This window comes from Lycorma delicatula, chromosome 6 (assembly GCF_047948215.1).
Source record: "Lycorma delicatula isolate Av1 chromosome 6, ASM4794821v1, whole genome shotgun sequence".
Taxonomy (NCBI): Eukaryota; Metazoa; Arthropoda; class Insecta; order Hemiptera; family Fulgoridae; genus Lycorma; species Lycorma delicatula.
In genome coordinates this window covers 90,446,350-90,464,233 of record NC_134460.1, presented here as the reverse complement: position 1 = coordinate 90,464,233, position 17,884 = coordinate 90,446,350, and the positions used below count along the sequence as shown (strand labels likewise).

The 17,884-nt window shown below is 30.8% G+C and overlaps 1 protein-coding gene across 1 annotated transcript in view; it reads right to left on the bottom strand.

Moving 5' to 3' along the window:
* Positions 1-17,884, bottom strand: part of Fife (regulating synaptic membrane exocytosis protein fife) — a 588,373-nt gene that overhangs the window by 116,094 nt on the left and 454,395 nt on the right. Inside the window, exons 10-13 of the mRNA XM_075369629.1 lie at positions 17,442-17,630; positions 14,469-14,559; positions 13,416-13,591; positions 5,579-5,632 (exon numbers count right to left, since the gene is read on the bottom strand). Coding sequence (XP_075225744.1) covers positions 5,579-5,632; positions 13,416-13,591; positions 14,469-14,559; positions 17,442-17,630 — 510 coding nt within the window. The remainder of the gene's footprint in view (positions 1-5,578; positions 5,633-13,415; positions 13,592-14,468; positions 14,560-17,441; positions 17,631-17,884) is intronic.

Genomic DNA, 17,884 nt, shown 5'->3' with positions numbered 1-17,884 from the left:
GAAGTAACTATACATTTAGAGCTAAGAAAAGGTGCTGAACTCTGATGTCTAGGGGAGCAGTAGATCTCAGCTGTTTCTGGTATCAATTAAGATGTGGGTTGGAGAACATCGCATCAAAGGATGGATAATTTGTTTGCACTTTTATGTGAGGGCAAATCGTTTGGTTTTGTCTATTCCAAAGGAATGGCTCACCACTTTCCACCAGCAGACATACCACAGGGCTTGAACGAGATGTGCCTGTAGCCGGATGGATAAATGAATGATAGACTGTATCAAGCATTCTAAGAGCAGTGGCCCATGCTGGTGAATATACACACATCTGTAGTCTAAGCAGGAACAGATCAGAGCTCAGAAGAAGTGCAACATGCATATATGATCAGCTTCCCAAGTATTAGGTAGAACTCTCAGCATGTCTAGCATATTTAGACATTCTACTTTTAGCTCTTTTAAATGTGTTATCCACGTCAGTCATTGGTCAAACCACAGTCAAAGAAATCTAACCCATGTGCATGGTATAACTGGTTCACCTTGTAAAAACAGTTGAGGGTCAACATGTTCCTTCAAGCGTAAAAAGCAAATGCATTTCTTCTTTTCAGGAGAAAATGTGAATCCAGTTATTTTATACCACGATTCTAGATGATCTAAAGTGATCAGGAACAATCTCTCACCAGCCGCTAAATTTCTACTTGCAACATAAATTGAAAAAAATCATCCACAAATAAAGAACACATGGTGGGTTTTTGTACGTAGTTTGTTATGCTATTTATAGCTATGGCAAATAAGGTAACACTTAGGACACTTTCCTGTGGTATTCTGTTTTCTAGTTTGAAATCATTGAATGGCTCGATTTGGCTTGACTGACTTGCTCAACTGACCTGGCTTTGATAGGCTTTCAGGACTTGGCATTGATAGACTGACTTGGCTCAACGTCCTCAATGCTTAGTATTGGATGATGCATATCATGTGCTGTACATCTGCTAAAAATGTGAGTTTAGGCAAAGGTGTTCAGGAAGCTTAGGGGTATTGGTTTGAGTCTGGATCTGTAGGCTAACTGGAAAATTAGAGATAAATGGTACAATTGTTGAAACATTTTTAAGGTTTTTTACACTTGAAAGGACTGTAGAGGGTGTTTAGTGTAGAATAGCAGCCTGGGGGACTAGGGACCTGCTGCTTTTTCGCTAGGGATGCTTTTTCGCCAGAGTAGGTGCATTCGACAATTGTGCTCAATTGTTGTTTTGTATGTTTGTGGGTTGATTGGCAATTTTGGTTGCTTTGATAGGTAAGTCAAAATTCTGATGTGAAAAGGTTTTTGAGGATATGAGATTAATATTTTGATATAGTACAATCTGTACATTTTATTGGTTATCAATTTTTTGATTCGGTTTAGGCGAGTTAGAAAATATCTTTTGTTAGTTACTGGGTTGTAGCACCTATAGAAATGTCTTTTGTGGTATTTGCATTGATGCCATCCTGACATACTGATGACTGAAATATGTAATCACCTAAAGTCGAGAAGCTGAACTCTGGTAAAGCCCATCTGGGCTAGGACAGAGGGTGGAGTGGCAACCAGTATCGTCACAAGGAGGGTGTCTTCCCCAATGGGGTCAATTAGGGGTTTCTCTCAAGGTACCACACTAAATGATGGTTTACCATTCATTCCATCACCTTGTACAGGGTACTGGTCAAGGAGATAGGATGATAACTTGAGGGGCATGATCTATCTTTACCAGGTTTCAGTAGGGGAATCACCAGTACTTCTGACCAAGAATGTGGAAACACCTGGTCAAAGAAAATTTTATTGTAAACAGACATACGATGTCGTAATGCAGTATCTAAGAGATGAGATAATATTCTGAGTTTGGTATTATCATTTCCAGTAGAAGTGTCACGGGAATTATTCAAGGCATAACTAAGCTCATCAAAAGAAAAAGGAATGTTTAATTCATTTTGTGAATCTCTGATAACAAATGAACCTTTTCTACCTATAACTTGACTTCATATGACAATATGATTGGAATGAAACTGCCAAATGTGTAATCTGTTTCCAAACTGTAATGTGAATCTGTTTCCAAATGTGTTTGGCACATCCATTTGCATCGTTATGAGAATGCCGTTGTTTTCCAGTTTAATTGGCTGTGAAGACTGTTGTGATCCACATATAGCCTGAACCTTTCTCCATACGACAGATGATGATGTCTGAGAAATGGAATCGACACAACTCAGCCACTTTTTGTTTAGCACACTGAAAAACTCGACGGCAAACAGCCCTTGTACTACAGAAAGCACAGACTAATTTAGTTGTAGGTCTTGGATTGAAATTATTTAAATCCCTACGGTGATCCCTTAGTGCATGGCCACAGTCCTCATCCCATCAAGGAACAGCAGACTGCCCTGTCCATATCCTCGAGATGATGATGGGGACTAAGAAGCCTGGGAGTCTGGAGATACCATAACAGGCAACAAGTTTTTTTTTTTTAGTAGATCCCTTCAAAGGGATTTTGGTTGTTTGCTGTGTTGTTGGTGCAGTGGGAATTTTCTTTAATGGTGGATTTATTGAACTGGTTTTCAGTAAACTACTTTTGGACTTTCTAGCAGAAATAACCTTCTTGCTTGTACTCAGTTCTGTAATAGCAGATGTGAGCAATTTTACTTGGTCTGACAAGGCCTCTACCATTTTGGTTAATTCTTTGCATGGTGCGCATTCATTTTCTTTTATACTTTGTTAAAGAGAGCTTAGACTAAACTAACACTGGATTGTATTGAATTCCTTATGCTGGGGGATTCTCTGTATTTCTGACAGTCACAGGAAAGGAAACTTTCTGCTCGGTACAAATTTTTAATATAGCCGTTTGTTCCTTAGAGAAGAGGCAATCTTGAGAATTTTACAGTTAACACATTTTTCTATTTCAGCGCATATGCTATCATCATATCCCACACAGCTACAACACAACAAACTTGTTCCTTCGTGATCTTTGTTGTGATCAAAACCCAGGCACTGAAAGCAGTGTCTTGGGTTTGATATGTACAATTGCACATGGAAAGATAGGTAGCCAATTCTTATTTGCTCATGACAGTTAGAGTCAAAAACATTAGGGTAAGTGAGAATGTTGGCACATCAACACTGTACTCCAACTTTATGATCCTCTGCACAGTTGAAACAGAATGTGGTGATGGCTCTTCAGAAAGTTCAATATCAGCCAAGTCACAGCAGAAGATTCCCTTGCTGGAATTCAGTATATTGTGGGGCTCCATGATCACTTCATCATTTCCTATATATCTGAGGGCTACAAGCTTCCAACTCTGTTTATTATTACTAACCTCAATCAGAAGGGCGCCACTTCTAAGCTTTTTAATGGATTTTGGTGAGCCACAAGCTGCTACAACGCACTTATCTATTAGAAATGGAGAAATTTTAGTAAAGGTTTTACCTTCCTCTTTATACCTTTTTTCCTGTTTAGCCTCTGGTAGTTACCTTTCAGACAATACTTTAGAGGATGAATGAGGATGATATGTATGAGTATAAATGAAGTGTAGTCTTGTACAGTCTCAGTTCGACCATTCCTGAGATGTATGGTTAATTGAAATCCAACCATCAAAGAACACTGGTATCCACAATTTAGTATTCAAATCTGTGTAAAAATAACTGACTTTACTAGGACTTGAACGCTGGAACTCTCGACTTCCAAATCAGCTGATTTGGGAAGACACATTCACCACTAGACCAACCTGGTGGGTTCCTCTTTATACCTAACCACAAGAAAACACTCATTAGATATTTTACCTCTCTCTGTTACATTTCTAGTCTCTTTTCCATTTGTCACATCTTTGGCTGACACGGTCAGTACCAGATTTGTTGGTTTTTTCAAGTGGACCAACAACCACCGAAGGATTAAAAATTGGGACTGACATATGATTCCCATGAGTATAGTGGTACAACTGACCACTGCAGCAGAATGCGTGCGTACTGGAGCTAGGGCTACACACAACTGGGTTCTCCCAGATGCCCAGAGGACCTTGCTTGAGACTCACTACACACAGCCATCCTCCTACTGGCATGATAGTTTCCAACTTGGGTTATGGTTGCATTTCGTATGGTACCACCACACCACCGAGTGTAAGTGAAAGAAGAAATAGTGTATGATAGTGTTGTATTACTGTACAAGGGTATATGTTGTAAATTGCATAGTGTATGTGTATAGTGTACATGGTTTAGCAGCTCGCTGTGTAGTGGGTGGAAAAGCTGCCAAGGCTAGAGCCATGTGGATGCCAAACCCCCAAATTCTTAAAGAGTAAGACTCCAATCAGGGCTATATTACAATTAGCTGTTATAATGCTTTTGTCATCAGCAACATAGTTAATGTAGTTGGCATGTTTGCTTTTGGGTAGAGTTTATTAAAGTTAGTACAGTTTCTTTTTCCTATGCTGGTTCAGATACTGAGAAGGAAGAAAAACCAGCAATAATAAAGCATCAAAACTGTAAAAATTAACAATTAATAATCACATACTTTTGTATACATTAATAGCAAATGTCAATATCAATCATATTTGAACTCACTATATTATTATTCACTAGTTACATATACAGTAATCACTATTGGCTAATGTGCCTGTTCACCTGATTCATACATTTGGTAAGGTATACAGGAATTAGTCATATATTTGTTTCATACATCAAAATTACAGAACATGGACAAAATTACATATCACAGCTCCATTTTAACATCATAAAAAATAATCACAATATTACCAATAGTTGCTTATTTTTATAAATTGACAAAAATCTCTATTTTTAGTTTGAGTAATTTTACTTAAAAAAGAATTTTGATACTTTACATCTGAACTGATGTTTTCAAAGTTTCCTTTTTGTGTAAACAAATATAAATTCATAAAAAAGTGTATTACTGGTCCACGAGTTGAACAATATTTCGTCTTAAAACATTCTACACTTTATTTGCTGACATCATTATTACACAAATATTGTAATTTAGTATACATACAAATTCATGGTTAGTATAATTCTTTATTATCATACTGTACACTAGAAGCAGAGTGTAGAAAAAGAAGATTAAGAGTTCTTGAACATCAAGATTTTCTTGATTTAATGATTTCATAATGAGGATGAATGAATCTACAGTGAAGAAACAGATCTTTGATAAAATTTGGAAATACAAAAATCAACAGGATTACATCAAATGAAAATAGAAATGAAAAAATTCAATCTAATTCAAGAAAGGTTTTCACAGCTGAATTTAGAAATTTCTTGTAGAATCTGAACACACCTGTTGAACAGAAAATGCCCAGCGGTAGGAAATGGACTGAAGAAGAAAAAAAAGTGAAATTGAACATACAAAGAAATTTTGATTAGAAAAAAAATGAGAAAAAAAGAAATCAAAACGTGATATTTGTGTGATCCTTTGATGGTCTATTTGCAGAAAAAAATCATCTTGAAACTTACCTTATATACTACAAAATTATACCTGACACTTGTAGTAATGCATTACAAAAAAACAAATGTGTATATTCTTGTATAAGACTAGTTAATAAGTTACCAGTAATATCATTTTAAACTATTACTTACTTCTATGCGCTTTGTCTGTAGGATCTTTTTTTAAAGTAACTCTTCTTTTGGACCCTGTTCTTGAGCCTGAAAATTTTTAAATAAAATAATATTTTAGGCAAGCAGAACCAATTTATGTAAATATAATATTCCTTAACAAAACCAATAAAAAATAGGGAAAAAAGTTAAAGATTAAATGTATTCTTAATATTTTGGTAACATACATTTTAAATATAATAAACATAATATAAATCAAGCAACAAAAATACTACTGTTATATTATACATTCCATATTTAAGTCAAACCAGTGTGTATGTTGAACTTCATTTTTTGGGGGATAAACAGAAATACTGCTGAGAAATAAGTAGTCTAAATTACTGTTATAGACAATAATTTATCAATATAGATAAATGTTTGTTTACAGATTATTTATTTTAATATAATAACTATTTATCAGATTACTTATCAATACAGTTCTGTATTGATAAATAAAATAATTACTTACTACTGGGCTGTAGCAGCAGAAAGTTAAAACTCATTACAAATTTTCTTGTTTTTCTTAAACAACTTAAATTTTGTACCAGATATTATTGTATTAGAACCTGGAATAGGTATAGCTTCCCTGTCATATCTAACAGTAATAATAAAAAATTCGTGGATTAGTAGTTTTAATCGAGAAGATGGTCAACAGTATAAGTTAGAAATTGTTCATACTGAGTTTGCTGAAATGGATTTAATAAAAAAACTTATTTATTTTATTTTATGAATTAAGAGACTATTGGTGTGACTGTATTAAACAAATCATTAATCTACAGTACACCAGATTTATTAGAAATTTAAGGGAACGTTTAAAAAGGGTTTCTGAGATTAAATACTATATTTAACACTAGTATAAATTTACTAAGAGATTCAGTAAAAGTAGATGATTATTGTAGATATTCTGAGTAGTTATGCTTCTTTCATAAATTAGATCACCAGATTCTCAAATCAGTGATAATTTGGGAACTTGTATTGACCATATATTTGTTAAAAATGTTATATATAATAAAACAACAATTTGGAGAATTCTAAATTGATCATGTGGCAATCTCACAGGGTTATCTAACGGAAATTCAAAATGCTAGAGTACAAAAATCTGACTTTGTTTCTGACCATTTCTTATCTCAAATAAAACTAAAATTCTTACCCAAAACCCACAGAAAACCCAAAAATTTTAAAATCCAAAAGCTGATAATAAAAGAAGAAAACAGAGCTTCAAAAAATAAATCTTCAAAATAAAAGGCAATTCCTGGGAAGAAATCAAAAACTCAATAATAAAAACAGCCTGGAAAATCTTAGACAAAGCTAAAAGGAAGAAACATTCATGGAGAAACGAGACATGCGAGGAAGCATTAAACATTTTTTTTTTGTCTTCAGTCATTTGACAGGTTTGATGAAGCTCTCCAAGATTCCCTATCTAGTGCTAGTCATTTCATTTCAGTATACCCCCTACATCCTACATCCCTAACAATTTGCATTACACATTAGGAACAGAATATGGGAAAAGTACCATTCTAATCCGATCCCTGCAAATACCCAAAATTGGTTAACAGCCCAAAAAGAAATCTCAAAATTAATTAGAAAAAACGAAAAGACTACGGAAAAAATAAATTCAAAGAAATAGAAGAAAACTTCATAAAGATCAATACACATGACTTTTATCAAACATTTAAAAACAAACTTCAAACATTCAGCCACATATGCACAAATTTTAAAGATGAGAAAGAACGGTTAATACTAAACAAAAAAGAGAACCTAAACAAAGATTACCAAAATACTTTGATGATCTACTAAGCTGCCCAAACTTGAATGAAAGCTTTAACTTTAATCCCCAAAATCAAAACATCCCAGAATCTAAACCTCCAACCAAGGAAGACATACAAAATGTGATTAATCTCTCAAAAATAACAAAGCAAGTGGAGAAGATTCAATAGTTGCAGAGATGCTTAAATTCGTGAAAGATGAACTAAGTGAAAAACTAGAGAACACCTTCAAAGAAATTTGGGAAGCAAGAAAATCCCTTAAGAATGGAAAAATGACTTAATCCACCCACTTCATAAAACAGGTGCAAAAACTGATATAAACAGTTACAGAGGAATTTCACTGTTTTCTGTTCCTATAAAATACTATCCAAAACTCTACTTGACCATATAATACCCACAATAGAGAAAGAACTTTAGGAATACTAAGGCGGCTTCAGACCAGAGCGAAGCTGTGCAGAGCAAATTTTTAACCTTAAACAAATTCTACAATATCACAAAATAAGAAATCCCAAAACAATAACTGTTTTCATCAATTTTAAAAAAGCATATGACTCCATGCGAATTCCTCTTTAAAATGCTCAAAGAATTCAAAATAAACGTGAAAACAATAAGCATAAGCAAATAAACTTTTACAAACACAAAATTCAAAGTTAAGTTCTTGGGCGAAAAATTCTCTAGGCTCTCCTAAATAATCAATATAAACTTTTCAAACTGCATTTGATAGTTTGTGTCCTCTTTTATGTGTGATTAAATTTTAAAGTATATAGAGACTTTATTTCAGGCTGTACACTATCTGGTAAAATCACATTTATTTTTTAAATTTAATTAAATTTGATGTGGCTTTATCATATCAAAAAGTTTTTTGAGGCAAAATCTGAAGGTCCTATGTATAAGTACTCAAACAAATTCAAAAAATCTTTTTTTTCATTTTTGTTACAGTTATTTTGATTGATTTACAACCAATTACAGTATTTTTTGATTTGCAACCAATGGTATTGTGTGTAGAATTTAACAACAAACCTTTTTTTCTCTCTATCTTTTCTCTAAAATTAACGGTTATAAAATTATTTAGGGAAATAGGAGTAAAAAATGGATATTTTTGTTATTTTTTTAATAAGATTTTAAGCCACCTTTTTCAATTGGAATATAATGAAATAATAATTTCTAACGATATTCTGGAGGGATTAAAGCAAAAATTAGTCCAGACTAAGAAGACAATTTTGCTTTTTGTTTATAATTGCAGGTTGATTATAGTTAAAAAATGATTTGTGCGTGAACAATAGAACACTGAAGTTATCTGATTTGGAATCCTTCAATTGGGAATCTTTCTTGATATTCACTAAGTATAGCTAAAATATTTCCATTATAATCTACAAATAAAATATATGTCTATTTATTCTCCATTTGAAAGCTGAAAAGCATTTTTATAAAGTGATACTCAAACACTATTTTCTTCAGTTTTAAAAGCATACAAAATACAAATACATTAGTATTCTAATGGAAAATACAAATTTCAATTGATTATCAGCTGTTAATGCTGACATTTTACAAAATAAAAAATTTCTCAATTTATTTTTTCAGAATTATGCCTAATTAATGAATGTTCATTCTTGATATATTTAACATAATACAATAAAATTTAAATAATGCTATTAAACTATCATCTTATTTAATTTTTCATTTTTATTTATATTTAAAAATAATTTCTGTTTCTAGGTATTTTCCAATATTTTGAAATGATTCTTGTTTCAGTTTAAAATTATAATACATCTTTTTTCTACTACATTTTAGTTTGTTTTGAATTTAATTAGGGTGGAATTGTACCGCATATCTAGCCAGTTAAATTAGCAAACTTTGAGACCCATTATCTCACTAACTATTAAATGTAGAAAGCTATAATTTTGAGAAGTTATTTAAATATATAAGACTAGCTCTCATTTATTAAAATATAACAATTTAAAAAAAAGTTATGAATGGTTTTTCTTGGGTCCAATTTTTACTTCCTTGTATGAAATAAAAGAAGTATTATTATTGTGAAAAAATTTAGTTTTCAGTGTCAATAGAAATATCCATTTTGACCATCCCTGAATCCACTTTGACTAGTTTCGGCGTGACGTCTGTATGAACATATTTATCTGCATCACTCAAAAATGACAGAGAATGTTGAAATTTTGGATTTAGGACTGTTGTAACATCTAGTTGTGAACCTCCCCTTTTGATTTTCCCCCTTTTCATCAAAACCGTCCAAAAAAGCCAAAAATCCAAAAATTTGATTTTGGACATTTTCTTAAGTGCAGTAATAAGCCCTCACTGAGAGCATTCCAACGATACATTATAAGTGATACTTATTTTCATTGGTTCCAGAGTTATAACCAAATAAAATTTTAATTAAATGTTTTGATCTTACAAGGGGAAGGCACATTGGTTGAAATCAGACTTGTTCTCCTTTTTTTTAAATTTAAATATACTGATTTATTAATAATTATTTACCTCTGTAAAAAGTTTTTATGATAAATAATAATTCAATAACAACAATAAAAAAGAAATATATAAAAGATATAAAAATAAAAAATATGAATATAATAAAATTTTATTTACTTTTCGTTTTAAAAAAAAATGTGTATATGTAATTAGCTGGGCGTACAAGTAAGTCATGTGATGTCCAAATCAGATTTTTTTTTGTTTTTAAACAAGATGATAATTTTTATCTCATAAAATATCACATGTAAAATGCTGAAAGAAAATCCAGAGTATCACCATAACCTGCTGAAGCTCTGTAAGTTTTGTGGTTTTTGAGATTGAGGCCTTTGTCAGAAAAACCACAGTTTTTCAGTAATGGTTTTCTTTGTTGCTGGATTTAAAAGCTAACTGGTTATTTCTTTTTATGTTCTTGCCAATTTAGTCATTTCTTGATGCATATCTTATCGATACAGTGCAAAGATTCAACAGTGTTTTGGCCAATTTGAACACAAAGATGTTCCACCAACACTTTTGCCTTACCTTTACTACTTATATAATTTACTAGGTTATTACAGCGTCATACACTCCTAACTGTAAAGTTTTCTTGCCTACAAAAACATTTTTCGGTATACGCGACAAAACAACAAAGTTAAAGGATTCATTTACATTTTGCAACGTTCTGTGCAGAAACTTGGCCAGCAGGTCAGGATTAGCAAGGACTTGATAAATAGGCTTGGTAACCTGCATGACTGCTTCTGGTATTGATTTTTTATTTGTAAATTCACATGCTTTAACTGCTGCTTCTTTGGCTTTCAAATATTTACACCATTCTGCTGAACAAAGATTGTGGATGGGTTTATTGTCCGTCAAGGATTTGTGAAAATAGGTTGCCCCAACAGTCTTTTTTATAACCTGAAGATATTCTCGGACAGTCTTACCATAGTAGGTTCATTCTACTGCTGTCAGATGACATCTGTTCTTTATTGGTTTACCATCTGCTAGCTTAATGTTCCCAAGATTCTTTTTCAATGTTAAGAGGTGAAAAATGCAGCTTCAAATGCATGACAGTAGCTCACTGTCACTGAGAATAATGACAGAGCGAACCTCTCCTTCACCTTCTGATCTTTAGAAAATTGAAAGTGATGCAGCAACCTTCATCGCACTACTACTCCCCTCATAATTTTTGGTGTAACTGGGCTTATGGCTAGCTGTTGTTTTTGTTTTTGAACTTTCAGCTTCACACCCTTGGCACCCGTCGCACCCTTGGCAGTATTTTGTTAATAATTCAATGTTTGAATCTTTTACAGTGTCTACACTTCCAACTGAACAAGAGTTATTGGAACTATGGCCTCTCTTCTGCCATGTTCCTTCATAGGCTACACATATATCACTATTACAATTCATTTTCAGCTACAGCCTCTTTAGTAGCATTTACCATAGATTTTTACTGCAATATGTTTTATACTTTCTCCTACAACAGGAGTATACGTATTGTAATTAGTTGATCAGTTTGTAAGGTTTAGTACATTGCAGTGTTTTTCCTGTGCTAAAACCTTAATCAATGCTTCGCAAAGCATAAAATAACATTTGTTTCAAAAAGATTGTTATTTTTATATTTTTCAAATGACCAAAACTATTTTATTATGGCAGTCATCACATTCAATAATCAATTTGCATGCCATCCCTTTTCGTTGAGCTCTGTCTTCGGATAAGCTGACCTGTCTGCCATATGTGCAAGAAATATTGAAACTTATTACTTTTTTTACATTATGCATATCAACAATAAGATTATTTGAATTGCTAATATCTATATTAGAATATTCATGTTTACTAGTCTGGAGTGTTTTTTATGCACTACGTGGAGTGTCTGGAGTATTTACAAAATATATGTTTTCAGGTCTTCAAATATTTAAGTTCAACTGGTGCTGTAGTTTTTTGAAAATGCTTTTAGACTTGCCCATGTTTACAAATAAAAGAAATATTAAGAAATGGTAAACACAAAAATAACACCCGAAGGTGCTAGCTTTCCACTTTTGAAGCACTTTCCTAAATCAGTAATTATAACACACAACTAAAAATAAAAAGATAACCTACAAAACCAGCAGAAAACGAGGGAATAAATGACATTTTCACAGTCTTTTAGATAGTGTAGTTTCAAAGTAATAAGTAAATTATTAAAACTATGTCTGAAAATTACAGATGGTCTGAAATTATGAACCTGCAAACCTATTTTCAAATATTTATTAAAAATAATTTTAAAGGTCACATACGTATAAATTATACACAAAAGAAAAAAGAAAATTTCAAATATTAATAATCTATAAAAAAATTGATTACGGAATCAAATTTTCGGTATGATCCATCCCCTTAGTCAAATTTCTTAAACTTTTCTTCAAGTTCAGATGTTCAGTTGAAGTTGCTTAAATGGATTTTCTAAGAATTAAATTCTTTATAGTGTTACAAAATTTCATTTGTTTTTGATAATTTAATTGAATTATTGCACATGACCTAAAAAAAAAAAAAAACAATTTTGCGACACCACTTTTATGTTTTACGTTTTTTTTTTTTTAAATTACTAGAGTTACAGTTCTGGAATATACAATATTTCATTCAATTTTTCAGCTCAAAAACAATATGAAACCATCAAACTTGCAGCTTAATTTAAGTTCTAAGAGTTTCAGTATGGCTTCATTTTGACCTTAGCAGAAATCAGGATGAAAATTTTCACAAACTGTAAATTGAAAACAATTTGTTTACAGACCAATGTTTACACAAACATTTTTTTTTATTTTCACCTGTAGAACATGTTTTGAAAGAAACTAAAAATTTCTTCATGATACATTCTACATAACACCTAGGTAAACATAATTATTTAAAGAAAGAATTTAAGACTGGAAATATGTAAGAAAAGTAAAAAAGCTATCTTAAAAGCAACAGAACATTTAATTAAATTATAGATAATAATTACTAAGTTGTGATTATAAGATATTAGAATTCTATATACAAAAAAAAAAAATTATATTTTGAGATTAAAAAAAAAATAAGTGATTTTATTAATGATATAACTTAATGGTGATTTAATTAATTGGGAAGTTGGTACAACTGATGCAGAAGTAGGCAATTACTAAAACATGAAGCACTGAGCATCAGCTTTGTTTGATGTAAAGAAATTTACAAGTAATGGGGTAATATGATAGCAAATATTCTGAAGTGAAAATAGCTACCTAAATCTAACAAAAATTTTGTTTTGTTATATGAGATCACTTTTACTACTGAATCGGCTGATTGATTTTTTATTAATCAAATATATGACATATAATAAATTGAAACCAGTCTATCCTTCATTTAATTTGATAATTAAGTAATAAGTATACAAACAATATGCAGTTTTATATTAAATAAATATAAAATGCATATAAAAAAAAATCGACAAAATAATAAAGATACTATTACTATAATTTTAGTGGGACTACAGTAATTGATATTCTCAAAATATGACTATATAACTTTAGAAATTAAAGTAAGTGATAATATAAACAAAAAAACGTTTATTTTCAAGTTAATTTATTAAAACAGCAATTAATTGATAAACTGACTTAGATTAGGATCATAATCAACATCATGGATGACTATCTTGATAGCTTCACCATCAGTGACAGACTGCTGACGTCGGACTGAGTCTGTAAGATGGTCTTCAGCAGGCCGAGGTATTGGAACATTAATGCTTGCTCTGCTTCCTTCGCCTCTTGCTCTAATGGCATTAATATCTGGCCTACACAACAGAGCTGTTATTATTTTATGTTACTAATAAAACAAATAGTAAAATAAGTTTAAATAATGGCAACTGGTTAATTATATTTATAAAAAAAAATTAATTTAATATTTCTTATTTATTAATGATTACAAAAATTAAAAAAAAATTATATTTAGAGATGGCAATCATTGTAATTTTTAAGGAAACAAAAATGTCATCCAAAAATTAAAATTATTTATTTTTTATTTGTTTTCTTTAATGATACATGTATGAGATGGGTATGAGTAGAACTGTTATTTTAGGTAACACTACAGTGCTGTTATGAATCTGGCTCAGATGAATAAAAATGTATACCTGGATAACTATATCTCCTTTCCTGTTTCCATTTCCATTTCCTGGTTTTCCTTTTCTCCGTTTTCCCCTTTTTTCTTTTATTCATTTTCCCCTTCTTCTCTTTTACCTTTTTTATTTTCCTTCTTTCCCTTTTCTGATTTTTCCCTTTTTCCCTGCGCGTAAATCAGTCCAGTAGTTTTTTAGTTTATAGCGGACACATACGTATCGGAAAAATTGAAATGGAATCGTAAAATATTTAGTATAGCGTGTGTTGCTTCCAACAGATAGCGGTGTTTTTTAAAAAAAAGCATGTTTTTACCTGTCACAGGTATGACATCTTAAGAAATAAACAGTTTGTATATAAAAACATGTGTGTATTCGAGTGCAACGTTGTGTCAAAATTTCAAAGCAATCGGTGAAGAACTTTTGGAGATTTAAGATTTTGAACAAACGAATATTTACATTTTTATTTATATAGATTACTTCAGCACTTCTCTTTTAATGCATAGATATTTTCAAGGATGAAATCCTATATCAAATAATATAAAAAGATATAACTTACAGTTGTGATCCTCTACGTCTAGTTCTCCTGTCTTCATCAACTATCAATGATGGGCATACTGCTGCCGTTTCTGGTGACAGTGGAGTTCCTCCTATGTTAAATAAGAATAAATATAAATTCTAATAAGTATATAAATTATACATAAGTAAATAAGAAATAATTATAAATAACAAAATAAGTAGAAACTATATACATGATAAAATTCAAAAGTAAACATTACTAATAATTTTTGTAATTTTGATTTACTTTGTGTTCTGAATTAACGCAGTCCAAAAAAATACTAGATGGTTCAATACATAAAAAACAATGAAACAAGTAATTACTTTAAGAGTTTATTTAATATAACTTTAAAACAATTTTAAAAAAAGTCAAAATTATATAACTGATGAAAACATTCACCACCAAGTTCTTGACAAGCATTTAATCAATTTGTCTTTCAAAATGCAGTTCTTGTAAAATTTTACAATAATTTAATTTTTTTGTTGGTCTTGAGTTCTTCAATGGAATGAGTTTTTTATCATTATTTATTTTTTCAAATGCTTCTGGAGACAAGATTTGGTGATGTGACAGGTATGAGAAGGGACTGGAGGGCTATAAACCTTTTTAAATTAAGTGGTCATCAAAAAATTCCTTCTAGAGAATCATAGTTTTAGCTGCTGTATGTGCTTGAACTCATCTTGTACTTTATTACCTTTCTATGTTTCTAAAAGAGCAATCAATTTAGATATAATATGTTGGTAAACAGGTATATTTACAACATTATTAAAAACTCAGCCAATTTTTTTTTGTTTTTGGAAAGTGGAACACCACAATACACCAATTTTTTCACTAAGCATATATGATTCTTGAAATGGTATAATTAAATTGATCTACCAAATTCACTTATTAAAGAGGAAGGCAAATATTACAGCAGTTACATTATACTAAAGATATGTTTTATGCTCAATTCATTCAGCACACGAATGTCCGGAAACACATTTAAAAGTAACTCTGTGTTTGTATATACTCATAAAAATCTGTTTGCAGATAACATTCTAAAATAAAAAAAAATTTCTTGGGGAAGATGTATTTTATAAAAAATACTTTACAAAACAACTATGACTGACTGTTTAAATAAAGAAAAGCATGATGTTTTAAGAAAACGTGTAATGCTACTAAATGTATAACAATAATTTCCCTACATATCCTTGTTACTGTGAGGTACATTTTTAAATTTTAGTTTATATAACTCTTGGACCACAAGTTATAAAAAACATATCAGTTACACCAGTGTTCTTTGGAAATTAAAAATCTAACAAATAAATTTAGAATTTATTCTCAACTTCTTATGAACCTATGTGTTCATCATTTTTATAACTAAGCAAAATGAATGAATATATACTGTAAAAATATTTATGTTATCATGTAGACTATTAAGTCCCCATATTTTAATTTTATATTAACTTATATTATAAATATATTATAAATATAAATATATTATAATTCCTTAAATGTAGTTTCCCTCCTCATCTAAACACATTTGTAAATGTTAATTAACATTCCTGTAACCTCTTTTTAGGATTCTCCTTCAGTTGCTTTATTGTTCTGGTGAAGACAGCATCAGTGTTCTTGTACCACTCTCCTTTCAGAGTTCAGTAGAAGCAATAAACAAAAAATTTAGGTAATGCTGAATATACTACAAGCTCTGGGTTATTGCATTATGCTCTTTTGATAGCTTTTATCGAATTTTGTTAGTTTTATTTAGATTTTGTGTTAATAACATCAGTTCAGTAATGGTGAGTAGAACTGATGTAAAAAGTAAGTAATTTTTATCTTGTACTCTTCTAAACTAAAATATAAAGGTAATGTCAATAAAATAGTATACTGACATCATGTTTATAACTGAAATGTGGTAGTTCATTTCATATCAAGAGCTTTTTCATAGTTATTTTTAAAAATAAACTTACTATAACAATGAAAAATATCAATTCATTGAAGAAAAAAATAATCATCATTAAAAACTATAAATATAAAATCTTAGAATTAGAAACTATTTAAAACATATAAAAAGTAAACATGAATATAATCTTACAAAAATATTTCTCAGCAATAAAAGATCCTCTATTAAGTAAATTAACATATAGATTGTAAAATAAAAAGAAATTAAGCTACACTCCTGTGCTCCTTTGAGCTATGAAAGATTTTAATCTGCTATTAGTCGACACCTCTCTAGTAATATCTACTTTTTGAGATTTCAGTTTATATATTATCCACATAAATTTCACATTACAAGATACACTTGAAGGTTAATATCTCCACTATGTTCTAAGTAAGTACTGGTGGAAAATATAATTATCAATTCAATTATTCTACATTTTACTTAGTTCTGGCTCCTGAGTCCTGGGCAAGACAGTATACTACTCCAATCAAAGACCACCTATGGGTTAATAATAGTCACTTTTCTTTATCTTTCTCTTTTGCTTATTCTTCAACCATCTTCCTTATACAGATATGAAGGAAATTGCATCAGCCATCACCTTGACTCCAATACCTGTGCACCTTATATAAAATAGGGCCAGATGGTTTTTTGCTGGATTTCATGGGAACTTGACTCTTCTGATGGACAGTCAAGGAATTCTTGTCTCTGGTTTGAGAGGTTGCACTAAAATCAAACTTTTGACTCGGACATCTAGTTGCTGAAAGAAAACATTTTAATCCTCTTATAATACTAAAAAATGACCTCCTAAAATAGTTGAATTTAGTATAATACAAAAAAATAAAAAATAATTCTGAAAAATCAATTAATAAAGTAGCGAGATCAAGCTGAAAAAAAAAACAGGAATCGTTCCGTACCATATTGTGGTTTTTATATTTTAGTATACTTTATAACTATTGTTTATAGATCCAGAGAAAAGCCTTGAGTATAATATTGTTAATTTTTAATAAGTTACAACAGCAAGCAACATATAGAAATAAGCCTCATTTACAAGCTACCTGGTTGTTCTTCTGAGTCAGTTGGAGGTGGAACTCGAAATGATGATCTTCTACCAACAGCTGGTGAACCTTCACTCCGAGGTGCAGCAACATTCATTGTCAGTGCAGATATACTTGATGCAGGATCATTACCTCGTGTAGCATAAACATCATATGCTGATGCTCTTCTAGGCAACTGCACTGGCAATCCTAAATAATTTTTTTAAAACCGAAATGGAATTGGTTTAATAAAAACAGTTTTCTCAGAATTAATATCTTATAATGTTTTAACTTTTTGCTTAAGAACAGACTGTATGCTATCTCAGTATTCACATACAATAAGAAACTATTATCTTGTGTGCAGCAAATTCTAAGAAATATTGTTTTTCTATCTGAAATCTAAATGATGTAATAATAATCTCCTGAATAATTAAAAAATATTTTTTAAAGGTCTTTTTAAAAAA